Genomic DNA, 20035 nt, shown 5'->3' with positions numbered 1-20035 from the left:
GCAGAATGCCTAGAAGGTAAGCATTTTTGTTTCTTTACCAAAAGTTTCCTTGTAAATTGTAAATTGTAAATTTACATCAAAAAATGTTTTTTTCCTCGAAAGTGTTCTTCATTCCTAAACCAAAAAATTTTCTCAGAAAAAAGTATATAGAGCATGATGTGACACCCACAAACTTGTTATTCCTCCTCTTGATTCCAACAAGAATATATAATGAGTAGAATATACTATTTCGATGGAACTAATCTAATCAGTTGCACATATTCTGCATCGACAAGCATTGGCTTCCACTTTTTGCGCTTTTTCAGTGTGCATGTTTTGTGTTTCGAATCAGTAAGCAGACATCAGTGTCGGCTGATGTGAAAAGTTTCTGAGTCAACGCAATAGTTCTCATGATTTCAAGTTTCTCACGATTTTGTTTTATTTTCTTAGTTTCTGGTTTGGCTAATATTTTTTTGGAAATTTAATTTCGTCAGGGAACCGACTAAATGTTCTACCAAAATGCTGTGTTCAATGTTTTTCAAAAAAAGTTACGGTAGCATATTTACCGCGCCTCTTCTGTATTTGTTGCAATTGTTTGGAATTTTCCCGTCGAGACCCACTTCGTGGAAAATTCTATGCGCATTTAATAATTCACTTATTTTTCTCTGTAAAATTTTCTCCTGTAAATCTGCAGCTGTAGCTTACGAAAAACAACACAACTTTGTGATTTTATATTATTCATTAAAATTTTATATTTTTGTGAACATGGAACAATTGCATAAAAAACCAGTACTCAAGGCATGAGGAGGATGAGGAGGTATAATACAGTAGTGAGATCGAAATGGGATTTTAACAACCACACAAGATAATTATGCTTTTGGAGCAGCGGCCTTCTTGGCTGGAGCCTTCTTTGGAGCAGCTTTCTTTGCCGGTGACTTGGCGACCTTCTTGGCAGCTGGCTTGGCAATCTTCTTTGGTGACTTGGCTTTCTTGACCTTGTCTCCGGTCTTCTTTGCAACTGTAGTTTTCTTGGCCTTCTTCTCTCCTGTAGCAGCTTTCTTGGCGACTGGCTTCTTTGCTACTGGTTTCTTGGTGGCGGCAGCCTTCTCAGCAACACGGAATCGTCCACTGGCTCCATTTCCGACGGATTGGACGAGTGCCTTGCTGGCGACTCCCTTGTTGAGTGCGGCGCGGAGGCGAGAGTTGATCTGAAATAAAATAAAATTTAATTTAATGATAGCGATTTTCAAAAATATAAAAAATTCATAATTTGTAAGGTCCCGGACAGCCCTAGATTGAGCATTTGGTCTCTGGATCAATAATGTAATTCTATAGATTCAATAGGTTTACATTATCGATCCAGAGACCAATTTTAGAAAGTTCGAAAATTTTGTATTTGAAAATTATATTTAAATTTAAAAAAAACAAACCTTGGTGAGCTGATCTCCGACCTTGTAGTTGGCGGTGATGTACTTCAAGATGGCGATCTTGGAGGATCCCTTGCGCTCCTTGAGGCTGCTGATGGCAGCGGTAACCATGTTGATGAATGGTGGATGAGCAGCAGCGACCTTAGCCTTTGGCTCTTTGGTAGTCTTGGACTTTGGAGCTTTTGGAGCCTTGGTTGGGGTCTTGACTGCTGGAGTCTCGGCAACGGTGACGTCAGACATTGTAGAACGATGCGTGGACACTTGGAAAGTGATGGTGAATGGTGAATACCCGCCACCCTTATATACTCGGCCTCTACCACTCTGCCGGGACACATACCCCGTCTCGTGTTCGACGCCGAATGAGAAAAGGCGTGAAAATGGGAATGGCATTACTAAATTGTACATAACTTTCTTAGCTCTGCATTAAATTTGATTTTGTTTCCAGAATCCTATAGAAAAATAATTTAGGTACAAGTGCTGTCAAAGTCCAAAAAATTTCGTCCTAGACTCACGGAATTACGCTACCTCAAAGTTGATTAAGATTTTCCAAGTTGACAATTTGTATTTCAACCACTCGTTATCAGTAGTACCGGAACATTTTGACTTTCAACCTTATTATTCTGATAGAAAAATATTTTTTCTATCGTTATATGCAAGATTCATGTAGTTTATACTTAGAAGTTTAATTTTAAAACAGTGGCAAAAGTGGAGATACATGTGGCTTGCGACTTTGCACTCAAATTTCGTAGACAGTTTAGCTTCAACATTTAAATCAAATTACATTAACAAAAAGCCCAGATATTTTTATATTAGAAAAATGTATTATTAGGCAAATTGGTTGGCAGACGATCGAGAAATAAGAGCTAGAAAAATATTTGTAATGCCAACTTTCTGGTGCGCGCCTTCAAAACAATACCTCCACAGATGGAATAAACTAAAAAAAAGTACCAAATTACAATAAATATACTTCAAAATATGATAATTATAATCAAAGTGGAATGGTATAAAATTGATATAAAATTCTGAAAATCTACCATCGAATTTTGAAATTTAAGTTTAATGAGTTAAACTTAAAGGTTTTGCAAAAGTCTGAGCGTTTATATTTTTCAAATATTTCTTTCTTCACTAATAGGTTGATTCTGTGAAACTTCTCTATTTAAGCGAATGTTACCAACTTCACACCCAAAAGATGAAGAATTCTTAACTTAAGTTTAAAAATGAAAAGTCTATGATTCTGCATAACAGAGTGGCAACCGTTTTCTGAACGTTTCCTTCCTCAAAAGACAGTAAAATATGGTTTGATAAATTTTAGAAATCTCAATTCTTTACATCATATGACGTGAGCCATAACTACAAATTTCTAGACTTTCCAGTAGCTTCACTTTCTATTTATAGCTGTACAAGTCAGATGTAGTTTTCTTGAAATGAAAATGTGTGCAGAGAAGTGTGATGATTATGTCATAAGTGTGGAAACTGGAAATTGAAAAAAAAACTAGAAAAAATAGCTTCATTACTTATCTCTGAAAAGTTGGCTGAGTGAGTATTTCTGTTCGATCCAAAAGTAGATGGATCTTACGTTTCTGCTTTACCTACATACCAAATAATTGTCAATTTTTTCTTTAGTTATTGTGATTGTTAATTCCACAGATATCTTCGAATTCATAAACCGCTTCTGCTCTCATAGTTTTGCCCCCTTACAGTCGAGCACTGACTTGCTTCTAGAGTAGCCCCAATTTGTAATTTAATCAATCGATTTTCACTGATCCATTTTTTCCAGATCCATAAAACATTATCACAATAGAAACTGTCACTATTAGGAATTAAAAAAACTACTGATCATGATAAAAATTTATTTGAAAATCAAACATCTTACTAAAAAAATCATTCTCAAAATGAAACATCAAAATTTGTTGACTATTTCTGAATCGTAATCAAAAAAAAACGTTGAAAATCTTTTGTTGCATCTTTTTCTCCCATCATGAAAGATCCTGAAATCACAACAATTTTCCATCAATCCTAGTTGTTTTCCGCGGCACATCTTTTCAATCTTTATCCATAGATTCTTGGTCTTCCAAGTTTGTAAGAACAAGAATAAATAATCAAAAAAAGAAATGCTTACTTCACTTAATCAGATGCACACGGCTAGGTGCGTACCTCCCACCTTTGTAATTTTTATACCAAACATCTTTTACTTTTTTTAAAATTATTTTCCCACAGACCAACTCATTTTTAAAACAAGATAAAATATTCTGAAAAAAAAAACGAAATTTTCCCTGGGAAAAAAGAACTTTAAGTTTCTATTCGAAGCTTCTAACGAGTAAATGTGTTTTTCTTCCTTGTATCCTCCCTCACTCGGAACGTTTTGTCTCAAATAAATTGAATTTGTTTTTTTACTTGTCTCTCAACATTTGCGGCTTTTTATAAAGACGCATATTTTTCTGTAGACTGTTCAATGCTCAATTTCCTCAATCGGACAGTTTTTTTTCAAATGCTCCAGCTGAAACATTAATGTTTTTTTGGAAAAAACATTTTCCTAAACCTAAAGTATAATTAAATGTCGTTTCTTAATCTAAAAAATGTTCAGAAATCAGGAACGTATAGCAGCACAAAAACCCATTTTAAAAAGGTCCCATGACTCGTGTGCTGCACGAAAAGAATGATGATTGCTTTAAAATTCCGTAATCCTTGTATGAAAAACAGAAAACAACGAAACAATCGGCTCAAATTCCAGAAGCAGGTCGTATTTAAATAACAAGAAATTTGGATTGGTACCATTATTCTTATTTAAATTTGGAATTCTATTCCAAAAATTTGATTTTGAAAATTGTGGCTTGAAAATAAATTTTTTTTGCTCAATTGACAGTTTTTTGAAAATAACAAAAGAAAATACAAAACAAATGAAAATTACAAATGAAAACTACAAATGAAAATTACAAATGAAACAATAACAAATGAAAATTGCAAGATTCTGCAAAAAACTTGAATTAATTTTCAGATGACTTACTGTTTAGGTAGAAAATTAGCGTACTTTACCAAAAAATACAAGTTAAAAAAAATTGCATTTTCAAAATTTTCTCATAAATCGGGTTTTTATAATTTTGAATGGTACCAAAAAACTAAATTTCAAAACTCACATTTTTTAAAACATTTTATATTTTGGCACTGTGGAAATCCAAATTTATAAAAAATGTGAAGATTTACGATAAAATACTAAAACTTATTCAGAAAATTTTAATTGAGTTTTATTGTATTATATTTAAACATTTCCAATTTTTAACCAAATGATTAAAAAAAATTGAAACTGAAAAAAATTTTAACGGGTATATCTCAACAAGTGACGTGTCAAAATTTGGCTAATTTTTGTTTAAATTTATAAGGGTAAAAATAGAACTTTCTGAATTGGCCTCTTTAATTTTTATGTTTTTTGAATTGTTTTTACTTTAACAGCAAAACAACTTTACAAAATTAATTTTACTGAAAAAATCTTGCTCATTTTCCATGGTATTTTAGATGTTGTTTTCTTATTTCCAAAGATTCTTTTCCAATAACTTTTTTATTTATTTGCATTTCCAACTTTTTCTCAACATCAAAACACACGAAAAAACTCAATGAAAATTCATTTCACTAGCTCTTTTTTTCAGATGAGCTCCGAACTAGTACCCCTAAAATGGCCAATGAACGTGTTCTACATAATGTCAGCTGCATCACTTCCATTATATTTTATGGTTTTTGGATGTCTTTTGAGACTTCGATGTGTTTCTAGATCTTATAATACTACTTTTTACTCGATTTTATTGCAACATGTAAGCTGGATTTAAAAAAAAAATTATTAAAGCTTGAATTATTATGTATTCCGGAATATGGAAGAAATTTTATCACAATAAAATAGGACCAAAGTTTTACATAGCTTTCATAGCGTTTTACAAACTTGAGCGCAATTTAAGAAACTTTAAAGAAAATCTTTTTGAATATAAAAATACTGTTTCTGACATTTAATAAAAAACGAAAACCATATACATGAACTATCAAAATACCATTTGTTTTTGGATACTTTTAGAAAAAAAACATTTTCAAGTATTTTTGAATAATTAAATTTTGTAGATTTAATATTTCAAAATAAATACGACAATCCAATGAAAAAATTAAAAATATAAGTTAAACCTATATTTTAAGCTAATACTGAAACATAACTTTTTAAATCCAAGAGATATAAATAAATAAAAAAAACTTCCAACAATATAATAATTGGTTTAAATTTTCAGTGCATCGTTGATATTATTGCAATGACATTTTCAATTCTGAATACAGGATTACGGAACATATTAGTGATTCGACAATTTATGTTCAACTATCAGGATTATTATCTCGCAGCAGGTATAGAAATGCTTGCAATAACTTACTATTGAATACATAATTATATAGCAAGTGAAGTTTCCTTTGCTTACATTTGCTTGACGTGGACCTGTGTGGCTAAAATCGTGACGAGACCCTTTTGAAAAACAGCGGGTGCCTTTAAACTGAAGTGCCAAATTTTTAAAAAATTACAATTCACTTTCCGAATATATTTTGGTTAATGCTAAGAAGAGTCCAGTTTTGAATACACTATTACTTATTATACATTAACGCTTTGAAACAGTGAAAAAAAAACAATTTAAAATTTTACCCAATAATAATTTCACCAATGCCCATTTTCAAACTTGATATGAAAACGAAATCCAAACTTAAAAATTTATTCCCAAAATTTAACTGACGTCTCAAAACGATTAAATTTCAGCCAGCTACAATTCTGTCTACTATTTTCTCTACATTAGATGTACAGGAATTATATTTTTATCTCTACAGAGATATCTCATTATCACTGCACCAACTTCTATGCTTACCCAGGTCTGTAACACAAATCCCTAGGGTTTTAGGTTTTACTTAATTTTCATTTGTAGAAGGTTCAATTTGCATCTAAATTTCAAATCATTTCAATTTATTGGGGTGTTCCTACTCTAATTAGTTTAGTAGTGTTGAAGGATACAAACTTCAAATATGACAGCTTGGAAAGTATGTCAATAATTGCGGAGCAAGAAGTCATCAAGGTGAGTGATATACGGGATTAAAAACCACACTAACAATTATTTACAACATTTTTATAAAATCAATCTGTTGAAACAGTAATATTTTCGAATATCAATCTTCAGAGAAACACACTGATGGCACTTATAGTTGTGAGCCTGACTTGTATTTTGTGCTCATTGGCATATGGAGCTCTTTTCTATTATATCCGGAAACATACTGCCGGACTTTCAAGGTTTGTCAGTCACTATGCCATTGATGAACAAGTACTCTTATTTTCAGGTCACTACGGCGAGAAGTTCATTTGGCATTTCAAGTATTTGTATTGCTTCTGGCATTTTTTGTTATACTGGTTTACTATGCATTTCAAAATTACTTTTCGCAAACGCACAATGTTAGAGTTTTGATATGAAAATTTTTATAGGGGCTGCAATTGCCGTTCGGAAATACAATTTTCAGTATTTTTAGTATTTTTTAGCAATTGTGAACTGACAGCTGTCGGAATTGTAAATTGCCAGAAAACAGAATTTTAGAAAATTCTATTTCTATATTTTATTTTTAATATAGATAGACGCGTCACGAAAAAAATCAGCTTTCAAGCTCAAAATGTTTGAGAGGCGTGCATTTCTTTCATTAAAAAAATACAAACCTGATGATAAAACACTATTAAATTTGGAGGATTTTGAAAATTTCCAAAAGAGTTTCACAATTGTAGACAACTTTTTTTTTGATGAAAACAAAAAAAAAACAAAAAAAAACATTTCTTCCCAAAATTTCAGACAGGACCAATCTTCTACATGCGTGCTCTATATCCAGTTGCCAATGGCCTTCTCTCCTATATCAACCCATTTTGCATACTATTTCTGAACAAAGATCTCGCTCGTCAAGTCATACGGTCAATGACTTGTCATAAGTACAAAGTGGTAATTTTACTTCTCTCAATAGAAATCTACAAAAAAAATTTCCAGAGTGAAGCTCAAGTATCTGGAATTGCTTCGACATCTACAAAACACCAAGGTTCACATCGAAAAGGTCTAATAGGATCAAGAAAAAGAGAGGAACCAAAAGAATCTAATCAAGTTTTGTTTTGATTGAATTTTCCATTTTTTGGGAAAATTAATGTAATAAAATAAATGTAAATAATGAAGTAAAGTGTCAATCAAGTCTAAAAATGAATCTAGTTCAAAGGAGCAATCTATAATGAATATAAGTTTAAATAAAACTTCTATTTACTGGACTAAAAGATTCAGATATTTTATCAATTTTGTTTTATCGTTCAGACAATTTTAATCAGCATTAACTAGACTAAACTCTTACTAGCATTCCCACGGAAAACAGATCATTGGTATTGGAAAATCATGAACTGATTCTGATCTTTAAAATGCTTGCCGATGACTAATTGGCTAGTATCAAACATGTTTGATGCATGGATTTTTTGTTTTTCTTTCCCTGACTGTCGCTTATTGAACGGCAAATACTCATTGACTCCAAAATCATTGATTACCTGTTCTCATTGACTACCCTTGCTCTTTGCCTACCTCTTTCTCATTGACTACCTGTGCTCATTGCCTTCCTGTTCTCATTGCCTACTTGTTGCTCGTTAACTACCTTTTCTCATTGTCTACTCTTTCTCATTGCCTACCCTTTGCTCATTGTCTACTCGTTTTCTTCATTAGTCAAGAGGCACGTACAAGGACCGTATTCCAAGAATACATCAAAGGTACATCTACTCAATTTGTTCATTCATTCAAAGGGTATACATATTTACAATCTTTCAATCAGTACACAACATTTCGGGCAACAATTAGTAGTAGTTGAGTCATGTTTTAATTTATATTAATTTTGATAGAACACGCAAAGGCTGGGCAACATTCATTATCCATCAACATTAATAGAAACAATAGCAACAAAAAACAACAAATAAAAATTTGAAAAAAAGTGGCAAAGAACGTAAAATCAATTACAATGAAATTTGGCATAAGAAATTCATTCGGAGTCGGAGTCAATCACTCGTTTTTTGCTTTTGAGCATATAGGAACATGACGCCGTAGTATCAGACGTGTCAGACAAGGATGTTGATGGTGGCTCTAAAAATGAAATAACCTTCAAAACTCTCTGAACTGAGTATTTTCAAACTGGCGTATCTCAAAAAATACACATCTGGAAAACAAATGTCCAACAAACAAAATGATCAGAAATATTTTTTCTGTTAATTCAATAGTTTTTATTTTAATACACTAACTTTTTGTATAGTTTCACGGAGTCAAAGCCATTTTAGCAAAATTCACAAAAAATTTTAAGAAGTCTTTTGTTGTACCCTTTATAACTCAACTTTCATTGAATTTCAGAAGATAAATTTTGTTGAATAGTGAGTGAAAAATATTTTTCCACATTTTACCAGTTTCAAGTTTTCCGATATTTTCATGTTCCGGCAAGTTACAGACCGTTTTTCAAAAAAATCCAATTTCGCTCATAAAACTCTTCATATCCAACGTATTGACTTGAAATTTTGAAAAATGATCATTTTTTTGAGGTTTCTACAATGTCCTAAAAAATCTTTTAAAAATATTGGCTCATCTCCAAAATCGTCCTCCGCTCTGAAAAACGAAAGTGGACCTTTGCCTTCCGAAAAATGGGCGAAAAAATGAAATTGAGCTTTTTTGGTCGAAAAAAATATTTTCAGAATTCTGAGAACACGTTATTCACGAATATCATGTTTATTTTGGGATCCGGATGATCTGAAAATGTCTGACATAGATTTAAAAAAGCATGGATTTATTTTCATTTTCATCGTGAAGGTTTGATGCAGCTTTTAGATTTCAAAAGAATCTCAAAATTTAGAGACTAGACCTTCACGTTGAAAATGAAAATAAATCCATGCTTTTTTAAATCTATGTCAGACATTTTCAGATCATCCGGATCCCAAAATAAACATGATATTCGTGAATAACGTGTTCTCAGAATTCTGAAAATATTTTTTTCGACCAAAAAAGCTCAATTTCATTTTTTCGCCCATTTTTCGGAAGGCAAAGGTCCACTTTCGTTTTTCAGAGCGGAGGACGATTTTGGAGATGAGCCAATATTTTTAAAAGATTTTTTAGGACATTGTAGAAACCTCAAAAAAATGATCATTTTTCAAAATTTCAAGTCAATACGTTGGATATGAAGAGTTTTATGAGCGAAATTGGATTTTTTTGAAAAACGGTCTGTAACTTGCCGGAACATGAAAATCTCGGAAAACTTGAAACTGGTAAAATGTGGAAAAATATTTTTCACTCACTTTTCAACAAAATTTATCTTCTGAAATTCAATGAAAGTTGAGTTATAAAGAGTACAACAAAAGACGTCTTAAAATTTTTTGTGAATTTTGCTAAAATGGCTTTGACTCCGTGAAACTCTACAAAAAGTTAGTGTATTGAAATAAAAACTATTGAATTAACAGAAAAACTATTTCTGATCATTTTGTTTGTTGGACATTTGTTTTCCAGATGTGTATTTTTTGAGATACGCCAGTTTGAAAATACTCAGTTCAGAGAGTTTTGAAGGTTATTTCATTTTTAGAGCCACCATCAACATCCTTGTCTGACACGTCTGATACTACGGCGTCATGTTCCTATATGCTCAAAAGCAAAAAACGAGTGATTGACTCCGACTCCGAATGAATTTCTTATGCCAAATTTCATTGTAATTGATTTTACGTTCTTTGCCACTTTTTTTTCAAATTTTTATTTGTTGTTTTTTGTTGCTATTGTTTCTATTAATGTTGATGGATAATGAATGTTGCCCAGCCTTTGCGTGTTCTATCAAAATTAATATAAATTAAAACATGACTCAACTACTACTAATTGTTGCCCGAAATGTTGTGTACAGATTGAAAGATTGTAAATATGTATACCCTTTGAATGAATGAACAAATTGAGTAGATGTACCTTTGATGTATTCTTGGAATACGGTCCTTGTACGTGCCTCTTGACTAATGAAGAAAACGAGTAGACAATGAGCAAAGGGTAGGCAATGAGAAAAGGTAGTTAACGAGCAACAAGTAGGCAATGAGCACAGGTAGTCAATGAGAAAGAGGTAGGCAAAGAGCAAGGGTAGTCAATGAGAACAGGTAATCAATGATTTTGGAGTCAATGAGTATTTGCCTTATTGAACCCACAGATTTCAAAAACTACTTGATTCTTACCTCGATATTTGCTGTGCAGTTTTGCTGTTTTTATACCCAGAATTATTTTTTTTTAAAAATACGAGAAAACCCTAATTTTTTCTGATTGGCGTAACTTTCCGCCCACCTGCTTACTTTGAACTTTCCAACAAATTTTTCCGCAACAGACTAATTTTCCACCAACATTTTGAATTATTGAAAAAGAGTACACGTTTCAATACTTACTAAAAAAAAGTAAACATAAATGAGGTATTCTGTTGAAAACCGAGTTTCTAACAAATTACTAAAATTTTCAACCTGTCTTTGAATGTCTAGACCTTTTATTATTCTGATCTGAGCTCACTGTTTCCTGCAAACAATCCGTGATGACAAAACCAAAAAGTTCGTTGTTTCCGTTTCCAGTGGCAGGTGATTTCCGGAGGATTAATTATTTGACACCAACAATTCTCGGTTTTTTTATAGGCTACCCTTTCGAATTTGAGGCAATACTCACGTTATTTCTCTAGTCAGATGTTTTGAGTTTGGTATTTTATTTAAAGTTATTTATAGAATATAGGGGTTTACTGACATATTCTCATAATTATTTCTGCAAAGTTCAGGTTCAAAAAGTTTTCAACTTTAAAAACGCGTGATCCAGAATCTAGAACTGCAAAATTTTCATTCAACTTATGAGTATATTTGAAAAATTCGGACAATGTTCTTTACTTTGAAATAAGATAATTTTGAAGATTGTGTAGACCGACTTTGAAAATGTGCGATTAACTTTAACTTAACATTTCGATGAAACCGCAAATTTTATAATAATTAAAAAGATTTTTCTCGAAGTTCCCCTGTTTCAACAAGTCTGAACTATCGTTTTTAAAGAGTGTTTTATTAACTCTAAAAGCTACCTGTAAATAAATAGTTTCCAGAAACTCTAAAAATGAGCGACACCACGGCGGCCACATTGGTTCCCCCGACATGGCCTATGATGATGTTTTATGGAATGTCCATTGTATCACTTCCTCTTTATTTGGTAGTATTTGTGTGTCTTCTACGTCTTCGATATGTTTCAAAAACTTACAATTCCACGTTTTATTCAATTTTATTGCAACATGTAAGCTATAAAGACTACTAAAATAATGTGTTCACACTTTTTAACAAGAACATGAAACAGAAAATAAAATTTCAGTGTATAGCTGATCTTCTAGCAATGCTTATATTTTTTGTCACGAATCCAATGCGAACTATTCCCTTAATTCGAGAATTTTTCTTTAATTACCAAAGTTTTTATATAGCAGCTGCCAGCTACAACTCCATATATTATTTTTTATACATTAGATGTACTGGAATCATTTTTCTCTCTTTACAAAGATATTTTGTTATCTGCTGTCCAATGCTTCAATTTACCTATGTAAGTTCATAGTTCTAACTCAAACACGTTGTCAATAAAAGAAATTCAGAAAATTCAAAATGCTTCGAAACTGACAATTGTTGTTATATATTGGATTGTACCTACAGTAATCAGTGCTGTGGTTTTGAAAGACACAGATTTTTCATATGATAGTTTTGAAAGAATGGCTATTATTGCTGATCAAGATGTTATTCAGGTGAATTGAAAGTGGAAAAGATTGAAGTCCCAGAGGCGCTGAAAAATAAATAAAAAGTTAGAATGGGATGTGCACTGATATTAAACAATCTCATTTCAAAATATGTCGTTTTTGAAACAGTAAATATAGTTATTTACATTTCCAGAGGAACACTCTGATGGCACTCGTTGTAGTTGGTCTAACCTGTATTTTGTGCTCATTGGCATATGGAGCACTTTTCTATTATATTCGAAAACATACTGCAGGACTATCAAGGTTTTATTCCAGAGTTTTCCGCAAGATTGACACTTTTTTTTCAGATCTCTCCGACGAGAGCTACACTTGGCATTTCAAGTCTTCGTGTTACTTCTTGCATTCTTTGCAATTCTGGTCTATTATGCATTTCAAAATTATTTTTCTCAAACTCACAATGTAAATGTTCAAAGTTTTTCCATTTAAAAGACATAATATGAATAATTTCAGACTGGACCAATATTCTACATGCGTGCTCTGTATCCTGTTGCAAATGGGCTTCTATCGTACATCAACCCATTTTGCATACTATTTTTAAACCGGGATCTAGCACGTCAAGTCATTAAAACAATTAAATGCTCAAAGTATCAAGTGGTGAGTTTTTATCTTCAAATTGTAACTTTTGAGAATCGAAAATTCAGAGCGATGCTCAAGTATCTGGAAATGTGACAACGTCGACAAAACGTGCAAGTAAGAAAGGAATTGATCTATTGAGAAGATCTTCGGAAGAACCAACTCCACAAGTTCTAATTCTATAAAAATAAATTTTTTTAAAATTATAAACGCTTTATCAATAAGGTTTTTGTAGAATAGCACAAAAAAATAAAACGATGAAAAAGTTTTGTTTTGAAAAATATTAAGCAATCCAATAATGTTTCCTATCTTTTATTTCAAAGTCCTGTGCTAAAAATAGTTATTTTCAAATCGTAAGCTCAAGTATGAAATTAAAATCCATATTTTAATTAATTGAGAAAAAATATTTAACAGATTTAATTGAAAATTGATAGAAAATAAATGTTGGTCTCTGGACTACCACACAAACACCCCTAAAAGTGATTTTATAATTAATCTATGTTATTTTTTTTTACTGATCAAACTTTACAACTTGTTAATTTTGGGTTGGAAGAATCTTGATTCCAATCTAGGTTTCATTGAACCTTTTAATAACATTTCTGCCTATGTTAAAATGGTTCTTGCTCTCCACTTAAGTTCTCACACCCAAAATTTTCTCACGTAGTTATCCTTAAAAGACTCACTTGTGGTTCGAAAAATGCTTTTCGACACTTTTTGCTTCCCAGAAATGACTAACAATATCTTAGTCAGACTCCTAGTTTTTTCCTGTTTCATATTTTGTACTAAACTTCGAAAAATTTTTTGCACGTATTTATTCATATTCTAGATGATTCGGTCTCAGTTTAAAATCAACTTTTCTAAAATATTTCTAGATGCCGGATGTATTAGAACCTCCACAATGGCCACTTTTCGTATTTTATGGAATGTCAATCGTATCACTTCCACTCTATATTCTTGTATTTGCATGTCTTTTGAGACTTCGATGTGTCTCAAATACATACAATACAACTTTTTATTCAATTTTATTACAACATGTAAGTTGAGGATAACCGTCTAAAATCTTTTGGATTTGCTAAAAAAACCAGAAGGTCAAGATGCTGCTATCCCAAAAGATTTGCCAAAGTGGGGAAGTAATTTTCCCAATCCAAATCCTGATTTTTTTGGCGAAATTTTGGCGAAACATTTACATCCAATTCCGAGCGACTACATGTTTTTCTTGTCTTTTTTATTAATAAAAATGGACAATTTTTTACAAATCAGATAAAATATTTACAGTAAAATATGTATGTAGTTTTCTGACATCAACCAAACTAGAAGCAAAACTGATGTTAGTTTATATGTGACTATTCTCACGTACGAATTGTCATTGTCTATATTCTAGGTTCCCACAAACTCCACGAATATATATTTCTTCTAGATGGGTTTTTCTATATCTAGAGCACAATATTAAAAAGTCACAACCCTCGACACACGTAACAACTAAAAATGTTTCCAAACATTATAACAAAAACATGAAACAGACGAAATTTTTCCAGTGTATCGCTGATCTTCTCGCCATGCTAGTTTTCTTTGTAGCAGTTGATGCCAGATCGTATTCATTTTTGAAGGAATTTTATTTTGAATATCAGCATTATTATGTTGCGGCGGGTACTTTGATAAGTTTCAAATTTCAGTTTTTGTTCGAACTTTTTCCAGCAAGCTACAACAATATCTACTACTTTCTGTACATTCGATGCACTGGGATCATATTTTTATCTCTTCAAAGATATTTAATCATCACTGCCCCAACTTCAAGGATAACTCATGTAGATTAAACAATACAATATTTATATTTTAAAGAAGTTTTTCAGAAAGTTCAAAACGCGTCAAAATTGCAAATAATAACCGTTTACTGGTCGGTTCCAACAATAATCAGTATTGTTGTACTCAAAGATTACAAGTTTTCATATGATAATTTAGAAGCCATGTCTATTATTGCAGAACAGGACGTTATCAAGGTGATACAATTTTAGAATTTTTAACACTGGTAGATTAGTACACAAAATTTCCGAGCGTTTAAATTTTTTTTTCGAAACAGTATTTTTTTCGAAAAATTAAAACATTATTATCTTGAAAGTTTTTTCTCGAGCAGTTTCGTTCCTCATTACTTGTCCCAATAACTTTTTCAGAGAAACACCTTAATGGCGCTTATTGTTGTGAGCTTGACATGTATATTGTGCTCCGTGCTCTATGGATCTCTGTTCTACTATATACGGAAACATACTGCTGGATTGTCAAGGTAAATTTGAGCACATACTTTTGAAAATGTCTTTAAAGTTGGCTAAAAAAACCTACATGTCTTCAAGAAACTTACATCCCAAGAACTTAATTTCTTAAACTTTCAAGAAATAACTGATTCAAAAGAAAACAAAAAATAACTCCAAATTTACTCAAAAAATTCATAAAAGGATGGGACATGCGCGTAGGCAGGCAGGCAAAATGATATTTTCAGATCCCTCCGCCGAGAAGTTCATTTGGCTTTCCAAGTTTTTGTTCTGCTCCTCGCATTCTTTGCCATTCTTGTGTATTACTCATTTCAAAATTATTTTTCACAAACTCAAAATGTAAGCATTCTGTTTTTTAAAGTTCTCCCTTAGAGATTCATTTCAGACTGGCCCAATATTCTACATGCGTGCTCTGTACCCAATTGCAAACGGACTTCTCTCCTATATCAATCCGTTTTGCATTCTTTTTTTGAACAAGGATTTGGCATTTCAAGTGACAAAAAGTTTGACTTGTAGCAAGCTGAAAGTGGTATAGGAAATGAAACTTTGAAATGGTAATTAGTTGTTTTTTAGAGCGAGGTCCACGTATCTGTGATCCCATCGAATTCAAATAAGCAATCAGATGGGCATCGAAAAGTGATACATCTGAAACCAGCAAGAATGGAAGAATCTACGACAGTTCATCCTAATCAAGTGTTTTTGTGAAAAGATCTACTTTGAAAATAGAACTTTAATGTGAATTTATTAATACAAATAGAATATTCAGAACAGGTGTGCGCGGCAATTTTTTTTTCGAAAATTGCTCTAGTTTTTTCCTATAATGTTCAATTTTCAGACAGTTTTTGAGCAGTTTTACATTTGTTCTAAGTAAAATAAAATGTATTTTTAGTTATTTAAGACAAATATTTTTCTTTATTTTATCACAAACTTTTAAAGAAAAATACTGGGATAAAATGCCAACCTGGCTCATTTTGTAGAATGGCCGATCGACTAGCGCCGCGCATCCCTGATGTTGAGTCTCCTCGAATATAATTTTAATCAGATGGTTGACCAAAAAGTAAATCAAAATATCAATGTAATTTATTTATAACTGAATTTGAAACGTTAAAAAAATATTGATATGTAAAAAGATGAATTAATCTGACTTGCTTATTTCGATTTTCCAATAAAAAAGTGTTCGTCACAATAATTAAATATTGTCAGGCAAAAAACGTGTTATCATATTGACCTTTGCTGTTGACATAACCCAATGACCTGTAGATTGTTTATCTACGTAGTTGTTTGTGTGCGTGGCACTCTCTATCCAGACATTCTATTTTCATAACACACTATTGTCGATAACATCATCGATTCTTCCTCCTTCAAGTAAGTTTTTCTCTGTTGCTGGAGTTTTCTTGATGTTGTTTTGCTGCCTGGTTTTTGGCTTCTTCGAGCATTTTTTTTTCAATTTCTGTACGAAAGCGTTTCTGATTGAAAAACACTATTTCTTACAATGTGGTTTTACATTTCAAAAGCCAAACTCTTTGATGTTCGCTTCAAAATAACCACATTGTCAAAATAATAATATACGGCAACGTGTCGCTAAAGAGGCACAGAGTGTTTGGTTTCTTTGTTGCGTGGCTCTCCATTATACCTGCCAGTTCCATTCCACAAACATTGAAAACTATTTCAGAAGGCCAAATCACAAAGCTTCCCCAGCAAGTGCTACAATGTCCAAGAACAAGTTCCTCTTCACTTCCGAATCTGTCTCCGAGGGACATCCGGACAAGATGTGTGACCAGGTGAGTTTTTCCTCCACATGGCGTTTTGTTTTGTCAGCGTAGTTGGTCTACGTGTCATAAAACAGCTTTATAGAGTTTTAGAGATGTGATCAGGCTTTAGACCAACAGAATCTTTCAGATCTCCGATGCGGTCCTCGATGCTCACTTGGCTCAGGATCCTCACGCCAAGGTTGCTTGTGGTAAGTTTTACAGAAACTGTTGGCGTCCTTTTCAGCAAACTTCGAATATGGACACACCGAATTGGCTGTAAGACAAACTAGTGAATTTCGTTCTTTTATGTTTCTGATTTCAGGTTCTCTGGGTGACAAGAGGATGAAACTTATCGCAACAATATGTTTCTTTACCTGTTACAACGGTTACTTTGATTACAGAAACGGTGACCAAAACGGGTATGATCATGTTGTGCGGTGAGATCACCTCAAAAGCTGTCGTCGACTATCAAGTTCTCGTCCGAAACGTCATTAAGAAAATTGGATATGATGATTCCTCGAAAGGTAAGCAGACGGAAATGTATCCTGATTCGAATGATGTTGTTTCAGGATTTGACTACAAGACATGCAATGTTCTTGTTGCTCTTGAGCAACAGTCTCCGGAAATCGCCGCTGGAGTTCATGTGGATAAGGATATTGCTGATGTTGGTGCAGGAGATCAAGGAATCATGTTTGGATATGCCACCGATGAGACCGAAGAAGCCATGCCTTTGACTCTTCTCTTGTCGCACAAGCTCAACTACAAGCTTCATGAGCTTCGTCGTTCTGGAGAGCTCGAATGGGTTCGTCCAGACTCGAAGACTCAAGTCACTATTGAGTATTCATCCGAGGGAGGAGCTTGTGTCCCACTTCGTGTTCACACTGTCGTCATCTCTACCCAACATTCGCCAGATATCAGTCTAGAGGATTTGAGAAAGGAACTCATTGAGAAGGTTACTGTTGAATTTGGTACTTTTTAAACGAATATTTAAATTTTCAGGTTATCAAAGTGGTCATTCCTGGAAATCTTATCGACAACGACACCGTCTACCATCTCAATCCATGCGGATCATTTGTCGTTGGTGGACCAATGGGTGATGCTGGACTTACTGGACGTAAGATCATCGTAGACACCTACGGAGGATGGGGAGCTCACGGAGGAGGTGCTTTCTCTGGAAAGGACCCAACCAAAGTCGATCGTTCTGCCGCTTATGCTGCTCGCTGGGTTGCCAAGTCACTTGTCAAGGCTGGTCTCTGCCGTCGTTGTCTCGTTCAAGTTTCCTATGCTATCGGAGTTGCTAAGCCGCTTTCGGTGATGGTCTTCTCGTTTGGAACTTCTGCACTCAACGAGGCTGAACTCTTGAAGATTGTCAACGACAACTTTGACTTGAGACCAGGAATGATCATCAAGTAAGTGTACTTCTAAATGCTTCTTAACCAATCAGTTAATTTCAGAAATCTGGACTTGAAGAGAGCCATCTATGAGCCAACCGCTGAAAATGGTCACTTCGGTCACAACGATTTTCCATGGGAGCAGGCTCGTAAGCTCAAGATTGATAAAGATCTCCGCGCCAAATCCAAAGGACCAGCTCTCGTTGATGCTATTGGAATTGCTCATTAAACTCCCAGTGTTCTTAATACAGCCTAATAAATTGATTTTTAATTTATTTGTTTTGGATTTTTTGTGTTAATGATATACATATAGTGGTGCAATTGTCAAGATTTCTAGCAAATAGCGATGCGCTTCACGCAGCTTTTTAATCTAAATGACAACATACCACAAAAGAAAAACGCAAAAATAATTAAGTTTGAAAAAATTCCAAATTCTCGATTTTTCATACAGAATTCAGCACACGACGTAAATGTCCTTGAAGGCATACAATCCTCTTTTTCACTTGAATATTCGAGGTAAAACGGAGAATTCGCGGCGAAATTGGAAACTGAAAAACAAAAAAAAACAACGGCTTGTATTTTCAACGGATTTATTCAATATTCAATAGTTTTATTTCTTATCATCCTCCTCAGTCTTCTTCTTGTCATCCTTAGTATCCTCCTTTTTCTCATCCTTCTTTCCATCTGTATCTTCCTTTTTCTCATCCTTATCATCATCCTTATTCTTCTTTTTCTTCTTCTATCCATCATTCTCACTCAAAGTCTTATCGAATTCACTATTTTCAATAATCTTATTCCATGTCTTGTAATCTCCCTTATTCTCAGCTTTCTTCTTATCACACAATTCCTTCTTTCTATCAGCATCCTGTTGTTTCGGTTTGACAGCATCAAATGTATCCTCCTGTTTCTCCTTCTTATCCTCTGATGTTTTATCATTTTCTTTTTTTGGAGCATCTGGTTCCTTTACTTCACTTTTCATCTTCGACTTCTCCTTCTTCGGCTCTTCTTCCTTTTCCGGTTTCTTTTCCGCTTCTGGTGGTGGTGGTGGAGGGGCTGGAGGGGCGACTTTGGAGTTTGACGAGATCGAGCTTATCTGAAATAATTTTCATTTTAGAATACTCTTCACCTTATAAAATCCTGTGTACACCTACCGGTTTTGGAGCAGTTGCTTTTGGTTTCTTAGCCTTTGGTTTGCACCCAACAGAGACAGTCATCGCCATTAAAATACTGAAATGGGATATAATTTCAGTCAAGTTCTCAGAAATTAATCAAACTTACATTGCGAAAATGTGATACGCCCAAACCAAATGAATCATGCTTGATCAGTAAGACAATCAATTTCTTGAGAGACTGAATTCAAGCTGTTATCCTTGAGGAATAAATTCGAAATTTTTAAAACTCCTTTAATACGTGTAGATTTTTTTTATTTCCAAAGATTAACCTTTCTGATAAAGAAAACATTTCTTCACGTATTTGGGGAAAAATATATATATTTTAAAATTGCGCTCCAGTGTCAAATAACAACGCTCCGCCACTAAATTTTTGCGAAATAGTACTAAAACTTGAATCTTTCTATTAAAAAACGTTTTTCCTTAAAAGGGCACAGAGTCAATTTTATCAGCCATCCAACTGTCTGATGCTCATCAGTTTCGTTATCAATTAAGTCAGTTCCATATGAAAGTGCTCGAAAAGGTCGATTATGATAAGAATTACGAGTTTTTTATATGTGATCGGAAACTCTTCACGAAAATGATTGAAATGTTCAAAAGCTTCATTTTTGCTAGAAAATTCAATTAAACAAAAAAATCATTTCTTTTTTTTCT

General features: G+C 33.3%; 6 protein-coding genes and 19 non-coding genes across 27 annotated transcripts; 11 read left to right on the top strand and 14 right to left on the bottom strand.

Moving 5' to 3' along the window:
- Positions 1-704: 704 nt before the first annotated feature.
- On the bottom strand, positions 705-1682 carry hil-2 (Histone H1.2; the record flags this gene model as incomplete). 2 transcript variants are annotated; one of them, NM_001383102.2, is made up of 2 exons in its annotated part: positions 705-1187; positions 1410-1682. In NM_001383102.2, 2 exons carry the CDS (start codon positions 1644-1646, stop codon positions 849-851), a joined length of 576 nt encoding a protein of 191 aa, NP_001370852.1. The 2 variants fall into 2 exon arrangements, with proteins under 2 accessions (NP_001370852.1, NP_741418.2); NM_171909.8 differs by having other exon boundaries at positions 849-1082; positions 1509-1646.
- Positions 1287-1343, bottom strand: mir-8201. Its single transcript, NR_131545.1, has one exon. It is a non-coding gene; the product is annotated as a pre-microRNA mir-8201 (primary transcript).
- A 1351-nt stretch (positions 1683-3033) lies between the features above and the next one.
- On the top strand, positions 3034-3054 carry 21ur-9136. The gene has a single exon (NR_055579.1).
- Positions 3055-3845: 791 nt separating this feature from the next.
- On the bottom strand, positions 3846-3866 carry 21ur-10048. Its single transcript, NR_055578.1, has one exon.
- Positions 3867-4512: 646 nt separating this feature from the next.
- On the top strand, positions 4513-4533 carry 21ur-7397. The gene has a single exon (NR_055577.1).
- Positions 4534-5080: 547 nt separating this feature from the next.
- Positions 5081-7558, top strand: srv-24 (G-protein coupled receptors family 1 profile domain-containing protein; the record flags this gene model as incomplete). Its single annotated transcript, NM_068556.1, has 8 exons — positions 5081-5209; positions 5669-5780; positions 6181-6290; positions 6344-6490; positions 6593-6702; positions 6750-6861; positions 7247-7390; positions 7436-7558. The coding sequence occupies 8 exons, from the start codon at positions 5081-5083 to the stop codon at positions 7556-7558; spliced, it is 987 nt and encodes a 328-aa protein (NP_500957.1).
- 21ur-12608 lies at positions 5528-5548 on the bottom strand. The gene has a single exon (NR_055576.1).
- 21ur-7421 lies at positions 5976-5996 on the bottom strand. The gene has a single exon (NR_055575.1).
- Positions 6499-6519, bottom strand: 21ur-14698. Its single transcript, NR_055574.1, has one exon.
- A 3327-nt stretch (positions 7559-10885) lies between the features above and the next one.
- On the top strand, positions 10886-10906 carry 21ur-14954. The gene has a single exon (NR_055573.1).
- 21ur-7121 lies at positions 10891-10911 on the top strand. Its single transcript, NR_055572.1, has one exon.
- Positions 10912-11544: 633 nt separating this feature from the next.
- On the top strand, positions 11545-13009 carry ops-1 (G-protein coupled receptors family 1 profile domain-containing protein). The gene is made up of 7 exons (NM_068555.4): positions 11545-11728; positions 11804-12025; positions 12075-12221; positions 12367-12476; positions 12521-12632; positions 12684-12827; positions 12875-13009. The coding sequence occupies exons 1-7, from the start codon at positions 11555-11557 to the stop codon at positions 12989-12991; spliced, it is 1026 nt and encodes a 341-aa protein (NP_500956.1). The 5' UTR covers positions 11545-11554; the 3' UTR covers positions 12992-13009.
- On the bottom strand, positions 11722-11742 carry 21ur-12306. Its single transcript, NR_055571.1, has one exon.
- 21ur-5687 lies at positions 12055-12075 on the top strand. The gene has a single exon (NR_055570.1).
- Positions 12275-12295, bottom strand: 21ur-9858. Its single transcript, NR_055569.1, has one exon.
- On the bottom strand, positions 12561-12709 carry T13A10.62. The gene has a single exon (NR_055568.1). It is a non-coding gene; the product is annotated as an Unclassified non-coding RNA T13A10.62 (non-coding RNA).
- Positions 13010-13150: 141 nt separating the features above from the next.
- On the top strand, positions 13151-13171 carry 21ur-7445. Its single transcript, NR_055567.1, has one exon.
- Positions 13172-13617: 446 nt separating this feature from the next.
- On the top strand, positions 13618-13638 carry 21ur-10614. Its single transcript, NR_055566.1, has one exon.
- Positions 13639-13678: 40 nt separating this feature from the next.
- srv-32 (G-protein coupled receptors family 1 profile domain-containing protein) lies at positions 13679-15962 on the top strand (the record flags this gene model as incomplete). The annotated part of the gene is made up of 8 exons (NM_068554.2): positions 13679-13840; positions 14342-14453; positions 14502-14611; positions 14657-14803; positions 14975-15084; positions 15298-15409; positions 15456-15599; positions 15644-15962. The coding sequence occupies 8 exons, from the start codon at positions 13679-13681 to the stop codon at positions 15773-15775; spliced, it is 1029 nt and encodes a 342-aa protein (NP_500955.1). The 3' UTR covers positions 15776-15962.
- Positions 14261-14281, bottom strand: 21ur-5622. The gene has a single exon (NR_055565.1).
- Positions 14693-14841, bottom strand: T13A10.63. Its single transcript, NR_055563.1, has one exon. It is a non-coding gene; the product is annotated as an Unclassified non-coding RNA T13A10.63 (non-coding RNA).
- Positions 14817-14837, bottom strand: 21ur-13332. The gene has a single exon (NR_055564.1).
- Positions 15963-16106: 144 nt separating the features above from the next.
- Positions 16107-16127, bottom strand: 21ur-12612. Its single transcript, NR_055562.1, has one exon.
- Positions 16128-16399: 272 nt separating this feature from the next.
- Positions 16400-18486, top strand: sams-5 (putative S-adenosylmethionine synthase 5). 2 transcript variants are annotated; one of them, NM_171354.6, is made up of 7 exons: positions 16400-16435; positions 16743-16851; positions 16970-17030; positions 17223-17345; positions 17391-17773; positions 17821-18230; positions 18276-18486. In NM_171354.6, exons 2-7 carry the CDS (start codon positions 16780-16782, stop codon positions 18439-18441), a joined length of 1215 nt encoding a protein of 404 aa, NP_741415.1. In that variant the 5' UTR covers positions 16400-16435; positions 16743-16779; the 3' UTR covers positions 18442-18486. The 2 variants fall into 2 exon arrangements, 1 of the variants encoding a protein (NP_741415.1); NR_131544.1 differs by lacking the exon at positions 16400-16435 and having other exon boundaries at positions 16780-16851; positions 16970-17097; positions 17144-17345; positions 18276-18441.
- Positions 18487-18785: 299 nt separating this feature from the next.
- Positions 18786-19841, bottom strand: T13A10.1 (Lipoprotein). The gene is made up of 3 exons (NM_068552.2): positions 19491-19841; positions 19364-19439; positions 18786-19305 (listed from the first exon to the last, which is right to left on the bottom strand). Exons 1-3 carry the CDS (start codon positions 19526-19528, stop codon positions 18952-18954), a joined length of 468 nt encoding a protein of 155 aa, NP_500953.1. The 5' UTR covers positions 19529-19841; the 3' UTR covers positions 18786-18951.
- Between the last annotated feature and the right edge of the window lie 194 nt (positions 19842-20035).

This window comes from Caenorhabditis elegans, chromosome IV (assembly GCF_000002985.6).
Source record: "Caenorhabditis elegans chromosome IV".
Taxonomy (NCBI): domain Eukaryota; kingdom Metazoa; phylum Nematoda; class Chromadorea; order Rhabditida; family Rhabditidae; genus Caenorhabditis; species Caenorhabditis elegans.
Note: the sequence above shows the minus strand (reverse complement) of the source record. Positions and strands in the feature narration are given on the sequence as shown.

Coding starts and splice junctions, on each gene's coding strand:
- ops-1 (NM_068555.4), top strand. CDS start 11,555: ATGAGCGACACCACGGCGGCCACATTGGTTCCCCCGACATGGCCTATG. Junction 11,729..11,803: donor ATTCAATTTTATTGCAACAT/GTAAGCTATAAA, acceptor ATAAAATTTCAG/TGTATAGCTGATCTTCTAGC. Junction 12,026..12,074: donor CAATGCTTCAATTTACCTAT/GTAAGTTCATAG, acceptor AAAGAAATTCAG/AAAATTCAAAATGCTTCGAA.
- sams-5 (NM_171354.6), top strand. CDS start 16,780: ATGTCCAAGAACAAGTTCCTCTTCACTTCCGAATCTGTCTCCGAGGGA. Junction 17,031..17,222: donor TCACGCCAAGGTTGCTTGTG/GTAAGTTTTACA, acceptor CTTTGATTACAG/AAACGGTGACCAAAACGGGT. Junction 17,774..17,820: donor GAAAGGAACTCATTGAGAAG/GTTACTGTTGAA, acceptor TTAAATTTTCAG/GTTATCAAAGTGGTCATTCC.
- T13A10.1 (NM_068552.2), bottom strand. CDS start 19,528: ATGATTCATTTGGTTTGGGCGTATCACATTTTCGCAAT. Junction 19,440..19,490: donor GCGTATCACATTTTCGCAAT/GTAAGTTTGATT, acceptor ATCCCATTTCAG/TATTTTAATGGCGATGACTG. Junction 19,306..19,363: donor AAGCAACTGCTCCAAAACCG/GTAGGTGTACAC, acceptor AAATTATTTCAG/ATAAGCTCGATCTCGTCAAA.